At 39.5% G+C, this 17,325-nt stretch overlaps 1 protein-coding gene across 1 annotated transcript in view; it reads left to right on the top strand.

Moving 5' to 3' along the window:
* Window positions 1–1,015: 1,015 nt before the first annotated feature.
* Window positions 1,016–17,325, top strand: part of LOC131691863 (23 kDa integral membrane protein) — a 28,124-nt gene continuing 11,814 nt past the window's right edge. Inside the window, exon 1 of the mRNA XM_058978538.1 lies at window positions 1,016–1,517. Coding sequence (XP_058834521.1) covers window positions 1,455–1,517 — 63 coding nt within the window. The 5' untranslated portion in view covers window positions 1,016–1,454. The remainder of the gene's footprint in view (window positions 1,518–17,325) is intronic.

Genomic DNA, 17,325 nt, shown 5'->3' on the forward strand with positions numbered 1-17,325 from the left:
CGACTGACAGTGGCAGTGGCGGTGGTGAAGAATGTTGCCCGGTTGTTGGTCGTTGTTGGTTCACTTTCCACGGTTGTTGTGCACAGTGGATCAAGGCTGACTGCTGGTAATGTTGGAAGGGGAGTGTGCAATGGGTGCTTTCCACTAGTTGATTATGCACCATTGGGGGGAGCTGTAGGATAGTTGCAGTTGTACGTACAATTTTCGATGTTATTTATTGCCCACCAAAAATTGTATGAATTATATACTCAAAGAAAGTTTTGTAAGTTCTGTAAATATTGTTTACGTGTTTTTAACAGACTTTAAAAAAAGCATGATAGATATCAGCGAGATTTAGATTTATTTTTGTAATACTTTAATTACAAACGAGACCTAATTTATAACATAAATTTTAACGAAAATTTCATTCAGAATAGTCTTGTTCTTTCGTTCCGATCGGGTTAGTGTATTATGCCTATTATTGTTAGAGTTACCGAGCTACTTAATAATTTTGATTCCAATATATACAGAAAGATTGTTTTGCATATATTTCGAATAATTTACCCTTTAGATTAGAAAAATAAGAAGAGCGTTGAAAGAGACCAAATCTTAGCCATATTTCAATTAAAATGTTGGTGTAATATTCGTCTAATAAAAAAGAGTTTGTAATAAAATAAATAATTTATTGAGATGCCCAAAGTCTCATGATCGCTCATCCAGTCGAAAAATTATCAAACTTTGTATATCGGAGAATATTTCATATTCGAAATTCCTCAAATCGACGAAACAACTCACAGTCCGTTAGCCAACCGTTATTAACACCCAACTCCACAAACGTCCATAACATAATTTAAAAGGTATTTTCCGACGCTCCCATCGAATCTCCCCCAATCATCAAAACAATAACTCCTCGCGCTATACAGCAGTCGATCAGTGCACAACCAACGGCGTCCATAACGATGACGCCGCCGACGAGACGCGACGCGACGGTTGGTCACTCAGGTGTGCGCACATCACCTCTCCGCTGGTGTCCGCGTGCGGTGTTTTTCAGTTCTTTGTCGGCTTGCGTTGCGTTGTGACGGTCTTCTTGAATTTAGGTTGCGCTTGGTTACGCTTGCTGCGACTCGGTTCCGTTGTCGTCGTCGTTGCCGCCGGACATTGCGTCGGGAAATGTGAAGGATATCTGATTGTTCTGCTCGCCATGGAAACCTTTCACCAGCCGTTTGTGACGAAGTGATCTCTGGAAATCGGAAGAAAGTGTGTGTGCTTTTGCGTGCGTGTATGATACCGAAGGTCGAACCGTTGCGTCTCTGTGACCTCCGGGGTGTTTTGTGAAGATCAACGTCAAGAAGCACGGCACAGTACAACGTACGAGGCGGTGGTTTGTACGAACCGCAAGAACGTGCCACGTGCCGCCACCATTGCAGTACGTACATTACCGATCGTGCCTCGCGGGGAAAAGACGAGTAGTGATCATGAAGCTGAGCAAGATCTTCAACCACAAGTTTGTGCTCGGCAGCTGTAATCTAATTTTCATGGTAATGATTTTCGCTGTTGTTTTTTCCATGTTCAAAAGTCGTGTTTTGTTTTTTTTTCAAACGCTCTCTCGTTCACCGCCAGCTACGTTAGTATGTCTGTATGAAGTAAATCAAAAAGTGTCCGATTCGAACAAAAAAAAAATCACATTGTGTAATTTACTGTGGTGGCCATAGATATCTGGAGCCGAGTTGTGAAGCTCATTTCCGGATGTCCATCAATCAGATGTTCAGTTTCTCCTAGTACAATAGCACAAATTCAACGGGGCGGGCTTGCAGCTGCAATAATGATCAGGTGAAATGATAATACGTGTTTAGTCAAAGCTTCAAACAAATGGACTGCTGTTCTGCAACACCATATTTCACGAGGACAATGCTAATGTTCAATCATGCAAATAGATTTTTAGTGATGATTAAAAAAAGGTTACTAATTACCATTCCAATTAAAATTAAGGACGTGAAGCATCAACGCTGTTTCGAATGGTTTTTTTCCCATTATAATTCTATTAATAAAAGTTTTTTTTCGTTCAGTTCGATAAATTACTTCCATTAGATCATTAGTCAAGCGACATATGGATTTGCGCGTTTTAATTTTCGCTATGAAGGTCGTCTTTAGACTAGACGGGGTGCCTGCGCAGTATTGAATTGTTGGGCTACTATGATTGAAATCATTCGATCATTTATAGGGAGATACTTGTCATGGTACACGCAGAAGAATTAGGCCTTTTTGAATCAACAAAACGTTTAGTTGAATCTAAAACGTGGCGAATGAATGTTTCAAAATAAAATGGCGGTTTTCGAAAGCATGTATTTTTTAGTTCAACAAATACTTCTATTTACATTTTAAATAGAACCATTGTTGAATCAAAATAAAATTTGTTAGATCTAACTGATGCCCTTGTTAAAAACCAACAGAATCTTTGTTTAATTTCAACTAAATTTGAGTTGTTCTTTCCTTTGGTTAATACAAAAGATTTGTTTTTGTTTCTTCGAACTTGTTTGTTCGGTTAAACTTATCATGTTTTTGTTGTTTCAAACTAAATATTTGTTGAAACTATTGAAAAGCAAACAAATGAATGTGTTCGTAATTTCAAGCAACAGCATTGATTGAATCAAACCTAAATCTTGTTTCTCACTATATCAAACGGGAAAATTGTTATTTAAAACCAAAATTTGTTTATATTTTCTAATTTTTTTCTGCGTGTATGATAAATGATAAAACTTCATGAATATGAATGGGATCTCGACAAGTTCTATGCATCTAAAGAGCCGTCCTTACCGGACCACAGACATATTTGCCTTTAATCTGAAAACCAAGAAAACAACTTTAAAATGTTAGTACATAAGCAGTTCTTAAGAACTTCTTTAGAGAGTTTTCAGGTCAAAGTTTAAGACTCCAAATATCTAGAAGAAACTACCAGAAAACTTATAGACTTTACGGTAAAAGCATATGAAACAATCTGCCAACCAACCAAACGGTCTATTAAAAGGAAAGTGCCATGTTGTCACAAGAGCCTCTAGGTATAAAAAAATTAATTCGGCCAAAGATGCAGTGACAAAGAATCAACTAAGATACCAGCACGTAACCAAAGGGGAGGCTAAGATGCTAAAGCTCCCTCCCCTTCGTTACGACTTCCTTCATTTTTGTTATATTTGGCTATTCTTTTTTCCTTTTTTATTTCGACTATGTTAGTCACATTTTCTTTTTTACAGTTTACCGACATTCAATTAGCTAGAGATTACTGGGTAGGGAAAGTTATGAAAATTGGAGCCGTAGTACTCAAGTAAGAGCAAGGATGTGAAGTATACAGATCGGAAAACTAGAACTTCTGTTAATGAGGTTCGAGCTTAGGCAGCATAACTACGAATCACTCGAGTTCACAGCATGTCTCCTGGCATAGACAGACTTGTCCATCTTTACAGTGAGAGCCGATCTAAAATCCAAAATATCTCCTATGTAAAAAACTATGTAAGATTTGCGCGCTTAGAACTTCACTATTACTAGCTACATTTTATTCCCTAATACACTGACCGATTCAGAATCGTCCAACTTAAATATTAGTAATAATTTAATAAGTGGCTCAACCAATCACGAAAAGTTACAAAAAGAGTTTCTTTGTGCCCGTTTAAATCAGTTGTTGCTCCTATCCCAATCGAGCAAGATCATGACTATAATGTTTGAACGCTACAATAAGCGCTATGGACTTTCGGCAACGTTAGCATTTGCGCACACTCGCATCCAAGTTTCTAAATCAAATAGAGGTACAGTGTGTGTCCACTAGATCGGCAAAAAATTTGACTTTTTTTCGGAACACTATTAAATCAAAAGGTAATTGGCCCCACATACCACTTTTCAAATATAAGCTTTTACCGAAAACTCTAGTTCACTCACAAGAGTTTTCAAGTTTGTATGTGAAATTATATGAAAAATAGGCTATAGAAACAATAAATTCAGTACAAAATGCCAGAATCATCTTGTGCATCCCAAAATCTGCGGATATATAGCTTAAGGTGTAAGGATCAATATTGCCAAAGACTGCAAATTGATCCGGTTGTGCGGTCAAAAGATATTCTCATATAAAGTTATGTGTTGCCTCTCTTTCTCGCACATGCTTAGAATAGGAAATTTAAAAAAATCAGTTGGTCTTCAAGGTTAAATAACTTTGTCGGGGAACCTCCAATCAATATGCAATCTTCAACAAAGCTGTTCGTTATAGAATAAGCTACACGACCATAAGTTTTAAAGTATGCAGAGTTATTGTGGGATTTTTTTATTGAATTATAAATTTTTATTTCCGAGTTTTCATATATATTACTATAGAAACTTGAAACCTCTTGTGGGTGAACTAGAGCTGTCGGACAAAGCTCATATTTTGCATATGATTTGTGCATGCAATTACCATTTGAATTAGCAGTGTTCCGAAAAAAGTCAAAATTGTTGCCGGTCTAGCGTCCACTCAATCATTCGTTGCTCGCTTGCCAAACGAGCAACATGATGACTATATCGACCGGACGGTGAACATTTTCAAATCGAGCAAGGAGAAGAGCGCACAGTAAACTTTTCAAACAGCAAGCAAACGGGTGCAAGCTTTGCATGGTTTGCCTGTGTGCGAGTTAATGTCGCCACTGCCGAAAATCCATAGTAGACAGTATGGATTTTTGGCAGTGGTGACATAAGCTCGCACGCAGTTAAACCGTATGTCCGTTTTCTTGCTATGTGCGATAGCTATCTTGAAATTCAAGATGGCGACTTACGGTTTGGATAAATTCTATACAATCTCAACATTATGGGTATTTTCGAAATAGGGTTGACGAGTAGATGACGGAAATCGATGTCTGAAGCCATCTTGAAATCCAAGTTGACGACTTTCGGTTTAGATAAATTCTCCATAACCTCAACAATTTGGGAATTTTTGGGCCCTATTCTCACTGCCACGTCACCTAGTGACTAGAAGAAAATTTCCTTCTAGTCACGAAGTGACGTGGCTGTGCGAATAGGGCCCTTGAAATAGGGTTGACGAGTACATGACGGTGATCGATGTATGAAACCATTTTGAAATCCAAGATGGCTACTTCCGGTTTAGATGCCTTCTCCATTCCTTCGACAATATGAGTGTTTTTGAAATGGGCTTGACGAGTACATGGCGGGAATCGATGTCTGAAGCCATTTTTAAATCCTGCTTTTTAGATAAATTCTATGCAACCTCAACAATAAAAGTATTGAAATCCAAGATGGGGATTGGATAATTTCTATATAACCTCAACATGACGAGTATTTTCGAAATAAGGTTGACGTGTAGATGACGCTAATCGATCTCTGAAGCAGAGCCGTCTTAAGACCACTCGGGTCCCCTGGGCCCCACTGAACTAAGGGGCCCCCATCATTGATGTAAATAGACGTATAATACCATGCCACTCTGAGACTTCCAAATTTGAGCCAAGTAGTGCACCAAACTTGATGGTTTAGTGGACTACTTGGAAGAAAATACATGATTGTAGATGCCACCACCCGGTGGCATGATTACACGCAAGATGGTCTGAGTTGATCTGAAAATTTATTAGCAAATGACTCTATTATGCGCAGAATTTAGAAAAAACGAAATCCCGGACACCCTAAAGTAGAGTTGTTAGCGTTTAAAATGATAAAGCAGAATATGGCAGAGAAGAATCGTGTTTCAATCTAAGATTTCCAAAAGGAGCAATATGCTAAAAGCTGTTGGAAAGATGAAAGGACATTTGAAGCTTGGAAATAATTTACCACCTACCGTCAAAAATTCAACTTGGACACTTTCAAGGAAAATAACTTTTCCTTGTCCAAGCTGAATTTTTTTTCGGCGTATTTTTATCGAAAACTATGAAAGTCATAGTCATCTCATAATCAACTTGAATTTTTGCGGTAGGTAGGGAACATAATTACCTATCTTGGAACACAATTTCATCCAAATCAAAGATAGGTTTTTTGTAAATCGACTTTAAATTTTAAAAATCGATTTTTTACCTAATTTTGTGAAAATCACTCTTACAACATTTTTGATGGGTTTTAAATTTTTAGACCATAGACTTGATGACTGGAGGATCTAAAATATGCCAGTCGCTCACGGAGCATTTTGGGTTTTGCCCTTACTGTGTTATGCGAATCTCTGACACAGTGGACCATTATTTTATTCGCAAATCGTGGGAATAAAATGATGGTGTCCCATTTAAACCTAATATGGCTCGCTATATGCGTTAACATCCCAACTCGCCTACGCCAACTCTAGTTGTTTTGCAATTTATGTTGGAAATGAAATGTACAGTTCTCTAATCAACAATGGTTAGGATTGTCAGATCAATCTCCAGCATAAACGTACAGCAACTATGAATTTATCTCGACTCATGCAGGAAGGTAAAGCTTCCATAGCATTGGTTCAAGAGCCGTATTTCCATAAAGGAAACTTCTATTTTGGAAAGTTACTTAACACTGCCTTCATTGCTTACAACAATACAGGCATGACTAACCCACGTGAAATGCCTCGTGCTTGCATTCTTGCAAATAAGGCTATTGTCGCGTGTCTCATATCGGAGCTCACAACACGCGATATCTGTGTTGTCACAGTTACACTGACTGTCGGAAACGTAGACAAATATATATATATATATATATATATATATATATATATATATATATATATATATATATATATATATATATATATATATATATATATATATATATATATATATATATATATATATATATATATATATATATATATATATATATATATATATATATACACTCAGGTTTTTTTTACGCGGGGGATACGAGCCGCGTAAATGAAAACCGCGTAAATGAAAACCGCGTAAATTTCAAAATCCGCGTAAATGAAAACCGCGTAAATTTCAAAATCCGCGTAAATGAAAACCGCGTAAATTTCAAAATCCGCGTAAATGAAAACCGCGTAAATTTCAAAATCCGCGTAAATGAAAACCGCGTAAATTTCAAAATCCGCGTAAATGAAGACCACTTAAATTTAAGAATCCGCGATAAAGGGAACCTCATTGATGGGTACCGCGTAAATTCCAAAATCCGCGTAAATGAAAACCGCGTAAATTTCAAAAACCGCGTAAATGAAAACCGCGTAAATTTCAAAAACCGCGTAAATGAAAACCGCGTAAATTTCAAAATCCGCGTAAATGAAAACCGCGTAAATTTCAAAATCCGCGTAAAAAAAACCGCGTAAAAAAATACCGCGCAAAAAAAAACCGCGTAAAAAAAAACTTGAGTGTATATATATATATATATATATATATATATATATATATATATATATATATATATATATATATATATATATATATATATATATATATATATATATATATATATATATATATATATATATATATATATATATATATATATATATATATATATATATATATATATTGCTCAGCATATCTACTGCATGACGAGTCATCTCCTTCTGATGATTTCGAAACCGTTGTATCATATTGTAGCAGAAATGGGCTTCCGCTCATCACATCATTTGGGGCATCATTTTTGATGTCACCTTTAATGTGGTAACATATCGTAATCCTAAATCTACAAACTGGGACCTCTTTTTGGAAAACTTGGCGACTAAATTTCATGGATATTTTCCAACAATTAGTCAACTAGACGACTTAGATGACGTCGTGGATACGACAAACTCATTCATATTAGCATCCTACGAAGAAGCTTGTCCACTTCGTACTGTTAAATCGACTAAGGGAACCCCTTGGTGGAGGGCTGAGCTTGAAAGAATGAAGAATGTTTTGAGAAGAGCTTGGAACCGGCGTCAGCGTGATGACTCCAGGGCTTTCAGGTCAGCTCGTAGTGCATATAAGAAATCTAATAGATCTGCAGAACGGGCTGGCTGGCAAAGCTATGCACTAATGTCTCTAGTCTGAACGAGGCTAGCAGGTTACATAAAATTCTCTCCAAATCGAATGATTTTCAGATGAACTCCTTAAAAACCAGAGATGGTGTTTATGTGACGGACGAAAAAGATGTTTTTAATTGTCTCTTAGACACACACTTTCCAGGTTGTATCGATCCGGAGTTGAACAATGTTCACAGATATAATTCTGGTGATTCGGACTCATGAGCGTTAACACGCACATTGGTTTCCACTGAATCGGTCAAGTGGGCAGTTGACAGTTTTGCTCCATACAAATCACCCGGAAAAGATGGAATACTTCCCGTGCTACTGCAAAAGGGATTTGATATTCTTAAACATGTCTTGAAAAAGATTATGCTTTCCAGTCACATCAGGAACGTTAGTTAAGTTGAATATCCACTGCACAAAATGCAACATGCATATCAGTGTGGGAAATCCACGATCACACTGCTTCACGATGTTGCTTACAACATTGAGAAAACCTTCTCGCTCAAGCAATCTAGCTTGGGTGTATTCCTAGATATTGAGGGTGCTTTTGACAATGTGTCCTTCCAGTCTATTCTGGAAGCGACGCGCGGTCTTCGGATACCTGCATGTATCTCGGGTTGGATAAACGCAATGCTTAGTAACCGCATACTTCGCTTGTCACTGCGACAGTCTGAGATACGGAAGTTGAGTATTTTCGGTTGTCCTCAGGGCGGCGTTCTGTCACCTTTGTTATGGAACTTAGTAGCTGATGGCTTGTTGAAGAAACTCAATGAGCTTGGATTTCCAACCTACGGGTTTGCTGACGATTACCAAATACTAATTACTGGATTTTGCATCGGAACAATGTTTGACTTAATGCAACAAGCATTAAGAGCTGTCGAACAGTGGTGTCGACAAGTTAAACTATCAGTTAACCCAAGCAAAACTTCAATGGTTCTTTTCACGAAGAAGCGAATAACAACCGGGGTTCGTCCCTTGCAGTTCTTTGATTCTGAGCTACTGTGTGCAGATCAAGTCAAATACGTTGGAGTCATATTGGATTCCAAACTGAATTGGTCTGCTCACATTGAGTTCAGAGTCAAGAAAGCGTGCATGGCCTTCGGGAAGTGCAGACGAACTTTTGGAAAGACCTGGGGTCTCAAACCTAAATACATCTATTGGATTTACACGACAATTGTACGTCCAATACTCTCATACGGATGCCTTGTGTGGTGGCAGAGGGGAGAGGTGATGACAGTCCAATCAAAGCTAAACCATCTGCAAAGAATGGCGCTCATGGCGTTGACTGGTGCTTTCACCACGACTCCGACTGCTGCTCTTGAGGCACTTCTAAATATCAAACCATTACACATACACCTTAAACAAGAAGCACTATCATGTGCATACAGACTGCAGGTTACTGGGCTTTGGAACAGTATTCCCTCTCGAGAAGTGTGGTTGTCTGGCTATATGGAAAGACAACAACAAACGCAAGTGGTCTGTTACACTGACGGTTCTCTGATGAAGGGACGTGCTGGTGCTGATGTCTACTGTCGTGAAATGAGATTGGAACAATCTCACTCACTAGGTAGATACTGTACTGTATTCCAAGCAGAAATCTTTGCGATTATGTGCGGGGTACAATCGGCCCTTCAACTGAGTTTGTCCGGCAGAGTTATAAACTTGTGCTCCGATAGTCAGGCTGCAATCAAGGCCCTTAGCTCAGACAAATCCCGGTCCAAGCTAGTGATCGCTTGCCGAACCCAAATCGAAGAACGAAGCATTGTCAACACTATCTACCTTGTCTGGGTGCCCGGACATTGCGGTATTGCTGGAAATGACTGGGCTGACGAATTGGCCAGGGCAGGTTCAGCGATTGACTTCGTTGGTCCTGAGCCCGCGATGCCAATTTCGACAAGTTGGATAAGGGAAAAAATATGGTCCTGGGCTTCGTTCGACCATCGAAGTTATTGAAGAAGTCTACAAACGTGTGGCCAAAGGCGTTTCTAGAACAACCATACCCAATGGTTTCGAAAAGTCTCTTACATTTTTAGAATATCCACTGCGGCATGTTGACCAGGGCTTTAACCGGCCACTGCAAACTCAATTATCAGCGCGCTGAGTCTTTTTCATGTGATCTTTGTGAATCCGACTACGGAACCTCATATCATCTGATATGAAACTGTCCAGCGGTAGCGCGATTGCGATTTCGAATCTTCGGCCGTCCTTATATAGACGAAACCATGCTTGGACGACTGAAACTCAGAGACATACTAAAGTTTCTTTTCCAATGTGGTAAAGAGCTTTAGGCTTATTCGCAGGCAAGTTGAACTACTTGTGAGTTTAACTTACCTGTTATTTATTTTTGGTTTTTGTGCTATTATTTTTCCCTCCCTTCCAATTCTACTGCCCCACACCTCCTTGTCCATTCCTTCCGCTCAGGAAATGATAAAACACACGGCAAGGCACAAATCCCCGATTACGGGGAACGTGCCATTTAAGCCAATATATTCTGATTCCTGATTCCTACAACATTTTTGTAGGGTTTAAAATTTTTAGACCATAGCCACTTGAAAAAAGTGGTAACAAAAGTTTGCCCCTTTACAAAAGACAGTCTAGACCATTTTTGGAAAAACAAAGTATGCAAATTGGCTTTTTGTGGCAAAGTCTACATGTACAGAAAGTTTTATTAAAATCTGGGAGGGTGCTGCCAACTCTGAATACGATTTAGCGCGAAATTCGTCTATTGTAACCATCTTTCCCCCTAGCTTAACGGTAAGTCGCACTTACTATACACTGAGTGAAACAGGCGAGAATTTCGGTCGGAGAGTGTATCATCGACTCAATGCGGAAAGTTAGACAACTGGGAGCGATGATAGACAATCGGTTAAGCTTTAGGCACATCGACCACATATGCGGGATTGCCGTAAAAGAGATTTCGAACCTATCTAGGATTATGTACAACAATTCAGCGATCGACAGCAGTAAAAAGCGACTACTGGCGAGTGTCTCCACATCGGTACTTAAAGACGCAGGACCTGCATGAGTGACGGCAGACGATCTTGGCTGAACTACACGTTCATGCTGATGGCCATCTAGCACGTATCGAATTATCTCGTCCGAGGTAGCGTACGAACTGATTCCCATAAACCTTCTACTCGAAGATGATAGCGAGTGTTATAGGGATCGAGACACGTGAAGTGAACTTCCACATGGCGCAGTTCTTGTCTGGTCAAGGCTGTTTCAAGAAGTATCTGAAAAGCTTCAGCCACGCGAGATCGCCCTGGTGGTCTTCCAATGCCCGCAATTCGAGCACGACCAAAACGAAATGGAACCATTGTTGGTGAGAACGTCAACATGAGCAATATTGTCCAAAGAATGTGTAAGGAAGAAGAAAAATGGGACGCGTTGAACAGAACAGTCCCTCAGATCATGTCAGCGTTGTAACGAAGGTGGTGAGAGGAGCAACGATCAGCAACGTACAGGGCTTCAGGTCGTCGAGGCACCGATGAACCAGATAACTGGAATCGTTGGACTGTCCTTGGCACTCGGTAAACCAATCTGCCGAAGAGAGATAAAGGAGATAAAGGTAGTACCGGTTGTCAGGGTGCCTTTCGGAAGCCAACCTCCACCCTTTCGGAAGATCTTCCACTGCCGAAGATCTCATCGTCTGATGAGAAAGGATCCACCATCAGGGACTATTCCGAGTAGTCCGTAGCATCAGGGAACCGGACGCAATCCTCCATCTAGAATCGCTGAACAAATCTGGACCGAATGCAACAAACCACCAGTATACGGTCGTCGGGACACTAGTGAACCGGGAGCCACCCTCCAACCAAGATCACTGGATCGACCATAGCGTCGAACTGGTCAACGCAGAAAGGAGCGCATGTAAAATATCATGTCGTGCAGAACTGATATAGCGGTTATGAGTTTAACTAATCTTGCTCGTGAATAACCTTTATCTCTTTTGAGTTCAGTAAACCAATAGCATGAGAATCGTCATTACGGACACGACCATCTTCACCGACACTTAGGATAGGGTTGGAAATGTTGATGTAATGCTTAAGGAAGGCCACCGACTCAGCGACGCTCCATTACGGAGTTGGATTGAAGGGCAGGTATAGGTCTAGGATACGCCACAAGCAGGCAATGCGGCCACGAAATGAAAATAGTTTAAGCGGTGGGGTGGTTAGTCTCCGAGTACACGTGTACTCAGAGCAAAAACATATTTATTTATGTTTTTCTTGTGCTTAAACTCTGGATAGGCGGCCATCGAGAATAATTCTAGAGCTTTTATTCAAAACGACATATCTACAATGAGTTTCTCTCTTTGTTTACTTTCTCTTTCGATTTTTACGGCGTCACTCTAACACTTTTCACTTATTTTACGGTACAGATCGAAAGACGGTGGTTTTAACTAGTATATTATGCAAAGAGTTGAGGGATAAATGTTAAAGCGACCGAATTATAAACAGAAGAGAAAGTAAACAAAGAAAGTAACTCATTGCAGATATGTCTTTTTAAAAAAAAAAAAACGCTCAAGAATTTACTTTTTCCCTAAACTACAGAAATTTGAGCGTCAAACAGCCGGCTGTGGGAATATTGCTAAAACTATGAGTTAGTCTGATATCTGTAATCGTTTGAGAATTGGGTAGTAGAACCACCGACAAACTGACATGACAACTAGAACGATTTCAGTGAAAATTTTTGGCAAATAATTTAAACTCGGAACAGTAACTCCATCTGTATAATCAGTTACACATCATTACTTAACGTGTCTTTCGTAAAAGAACACTAATGTCCTCTAGTAAAAGTCTGGACAAGACATATTCAAACGAGCAGAAGTTTTTCGAATTCAAATGAGCGGAGCATCGTATAGTAACGTTTTAAGTAGAAAGTATTGCACGTTTCATTGGAAACGAGTCGTTTAATCATTTTGAGGCGACGCATTGAATTGGCGCATTTGATAATAAATGCTGAAAACGTCAAAAAATATGCATTACCCAAGTTTAATGTATGCTAATTATTTACTTTAACTGAATTTCTCAATAAAACTGACTAAAACTGTGCTTCTAAAGTTTCAGGTTTTTGTATGTTTTTTACACAAAATTGCACCACCTTTTATTAGTGTCCTTCCATAAGAAATACATTGCGATGAATCGTGCGCCGAATAGCGCTGCGAATCTTGCTGCGACGAAAAATAATCGTCGTGTCTCCTTTGGAAAAGCACGGGCAATATTACGGTATTGACTGGCTTTGTTCTCTGGAGACTCCATGAAAAGTGAATCGAAAAAATTGAATCAACTTCAAGTCGGTTCCGACAGCATGAAGTAACAAGTTACTTTACGCTCGTCCGGGCATGCCACAGACTCAGGTGATTTGTATTCTAATGCCAAAAGATCCTAACTCCTGCGGTAGCATGCAAAAGGTTAAGTCGCCGGGAAACTCTAAGCTTGCTCAAATGACCCTATTCCACGCTTACTAAACTTTTTTCCCTCACATCCTTGCTCTCCCTTGAGTACTATGGCTCATAATATTGAAAAATATACTTCACCTTCCAGTGTCATGCTAATTAAATGCCGTTACAACAACTTCGGGATTTATTATCACATTGCTTAATAAACTATTCCATTTCCGAGAATGAAACGATTTACGATCGGACCGTAGATCTTTCGCCGAAAATGCAGTGTATGTCATTTGCCCTGATTTACCTCATATTTTGTCAAATATTGTTTATATATATGTTTACAAAATTGATTCAGCTGTTTATCAAATGTTCAACAAAACTAGAACATATATTTCTAAGGTTATAGTTTCCTTTAACTATTTCAAGTATAGCCAAACTTCTTTGAGCCAAGTGCCTTGAAACTATGGTTGTCTATTTTCTCTTGTCCAAACTTCTACTGGAGGAACTCTAGTTACATAGAGTAGCTTCGATGATTATTAGAGAGTTGACTGAAAATTTCGTAACTCGTACTGTCAAACGAACGTCCGTTTGACAGTACGAGTTACAAAATTTTGCGTCGACTCTCTAATAATATCTTGCCAAATTTGAAAATACAGTGTCATGTCAGTTTGTCGGTGGTAGAACCACAAGATGATCTTTGCTATATGCCAATCTAGCTTACACGTTCTCCCGTTTTGTCATAAAATGAATTAAATTGATAAAATATTTTTTCAACGGTCACATACCTCTAAAGATCACTATTTTAACCTCTTTCTCCCTAGCCAACGGTAAGTCTCACTCACTATATAGGGTGAAGTGCCTATTTTCACCATACTAAGCAAAGTGCCTCACTAATTCGTTAATTTCTCGCCCTACAATCAATGGAATACGTAAAAATTTACCTCAACAGCTTTGCTTCGTTGTTAAGAACCAATATAATAACACAAATGCACTGAAAACAGTGAAATTCTCCTATTTGAGCGCAACGAAAACTCGAATTCAGTGCCCCTATTGTTGCGCTACCATTTGACTCAATGCGTTGAACAAAGATGGCAGACACTGCTCTAACCAACGGCTTCAAATGGGTAGGATGATAATAGAAACATGGCGCAAATGGGCTCATCACCCTACTGTTTCATGATAATGACTTGCTTCCTAATTGTCTCCGCTTGCTGACCAAGGCGGGGAAGTGTTGCTTTGCCACTCCGAGCCATTGCTCTGTCTGTCGTCGACCGTCCGTCGTCGTTGTATCGTTTGCATAATCTTCTCCGGGGTAGTGAGCACGGGGGGCTAGTTTTTGCGCACTGATAAGAAAAACTGCTCCGAATTCGTAAACGACGGCGTTTGGCATAAAACAAATTTTGTTAGCATTTCGAGATCGGAGAGCGGGGAGGTAGGCGGTAGCATGTAACCATGCCGGTGTCGGTAATGATTGAATCGGAAAATTGGATTACGGATCGTTAATTTGGTCAATTTGCGGCTGAATTGCGTATCCGATTGATTTGGTTGTTTCAAATAACGAACATGCATTCAGTGGCACGTTTGTTCAGAGCTCGTGATGGGTTCGAGTTCCGCAAATCGGGGATCTTTCGTGGGTATAATTTGATCTGCCCTTTCTGAAAGAAACTGTTTTGTTTTAGTACGGTGTGAGTTCTCGTTTCGACATCGTCTCATCAGTATCTGGTAGAACCGACTTGGTCACCAAATAGGAAGTCAACCCAAAACTGAACACAACTCGTGTTCACAAGCAAACACCTGATCACGGATGATGTCTCGCAAGCACAAAAGTTCTGCATCGCTGCATAAATTACGCCACATAGAACAGACATCGATCTAGATTATATGAAGGTTTATTCAAACATAATTGGGATATCACCAGCAGGTGCGCTACTGTCGCCACATCATTTAGTAGTGATAGTTGATCACATAGAGATTTCAAAATGGCCGATATACTGACGCCTCTAGTTGGGATAGGCTGGTTTGGTGTGGTCACATTAATGTTTTAACCGATATTCGTTCAAATATTTACACAAATATTAGAAAACTTATTTACATAGAAGTCTGTTTTTTGTGGTTTGGCTAACAAGTCAATGCGTTGCACTTTGTTATATTGCTCCCGAAGGAAGAACAATACATAAAATATTCTACGTAAAGGGCACAATATCTACAACTTTTGTAAATCGACTTCGTCTCATCAGTAGCTGGCTGACCGACTAAACGACTGTCAGCTTGTGTACCAATTTATTTATTTATTTAAGTCCTCTTTATTCTTCAAATTGAATAATTTTTTTCATTCTTATGTAAGCAATCAAATTATTTCAATTAAATTCCTTAACCCTTGAACCACATCGGTATATCAACGAAGCCAAAACAAATTAATCACTAGACGTAGGAGAAATATTCACTTAAATCGACCATCATTTGCACGCACTCTGCGATGCCTTTTAAACCGTTTACTCATACGGCGAGCTTCGGTTCGTTAGACGCCAAGTTCGTCACTGCGTGAAGGTGCTCAATTTTCCGTCAGCCTTCATTCATTGTTAAAATTTGGACAATCTTGAACCTATCTGGCAATAAAAAAAAATTCACGCGTCAATTAAAGTTTCGCTTTCGTGAAAGTAAAAGCAAAAATGTCAAAAATGAATCCGCTGTGGAATTTAGCTGAGGCTGCTGCCGGGTGTTGGTTGGTATTTAACAGAGGAGTTGCAGTAGCAAGCCGCCGACATCACCGCACCGTCACAGTTGATGGAATCGAGGGATTTTTTGTTTTTCATCGCAATGAATGTAATTAGAGCAATGTTCACAGCATTTACGGGCTGGCCCCACGTAGGGTTTGCTGTTGATTGGCGAGTTTTGTCTATTTTAGGTTTCCATTTGCTGCATCAATTCTATAGAAGAAAGCCTTGCGAATGCTGTGATGTTTTGACGTTGCTGTAGTTGTTCATTTTGATGCAAATTTCAATTCAATGAATAGATGAGACATTGACCTGTCATCTGTCACGCTGTTTATTGTTGTAATAGATTTGGACGGTAGTTTGGTTTGCTTAGATAATCGTGAGAAAAAAACAACTTATGACGATAATGTGTAGATTGTTTTGGCGGTGACGAAAATAAAACTATTTTTAACTAATTCATCAAAATGGGATACTGCAATCCAAGCGTGCGAAGATTCCCAAGCCTTCTGAGATTAGCGTGATGCAGCGTCTTCCATACATGACTTTGCTTTGCAGGCTGTTACAGTCATCACGATGTTTCCGTCATTTGCGGAGCATTCCGTTTCGGACTTTAAGGCCACGTTGGATGCTAGTAGCTCACTTCAAAGCGATGGTGGAGATTTATTCGATTCCCATCCGTATTGACTGTCGTATATTCAGACGAACGGTTTGCTCTTGGCGGGATCGGCAACACTGGACTGTTTTACATAAATTTCTCACAAAGTGAAAAACAGTTGCGGCCCTGATCAGGGGGACGCTGACTAGCAAGTATTTCGTACCCAACATCAGCTGGACCGGACCTGATTATCACGGTTAAACAGCAATAAATAATACCTTTTACAATAATGTCAACGACTAGTATACGAGACATGCGAAACCGCTTACCCTATATACTCTTTTTTGGGTGAAGTAACCAAAACACGGGGTCCAAAGTGCTGAACTGAGGCGAGATGTTGGGTACGCGCAAAATATATGTGATTCGACAACCACAGCCTAGCTCTGGCCCTGATGGGTTTATAGCTAATTTGAGGGACACTTCGTTGATCATACAATTTGTCTTTCATGTCATCAGGTTTATCATTGGTTCGCGTATAGGAGTTAATGATGCTATAGTTGAAGAATTTGCGCTTCGAAATCTCAACAGCTGAGGTTCAGCAAACATTATTTTTGCTGAGATCTCAGTAAAAATGACGTTTGAGTACTGAGACTCGGAAAATATTTAATCGAAAATCAGCAAACTAATCTCACTTTACTGAGAT

The sequence above is a fragment of the Topomyia yanbarensis genome, chromosome 3, assembly GCF_030247195.1.
Source record: "Topomyia yanbarensis strain Yona2022 chromosome 3, ASM3024719v1, whole genome shotgun sequence".
Taxonomy (NCBI): Eukaryota; Metazoa; Arthropoda; class Insecta; order Diptera; family Culicidae; genus Topomyia; species Topomyia yanbarensis.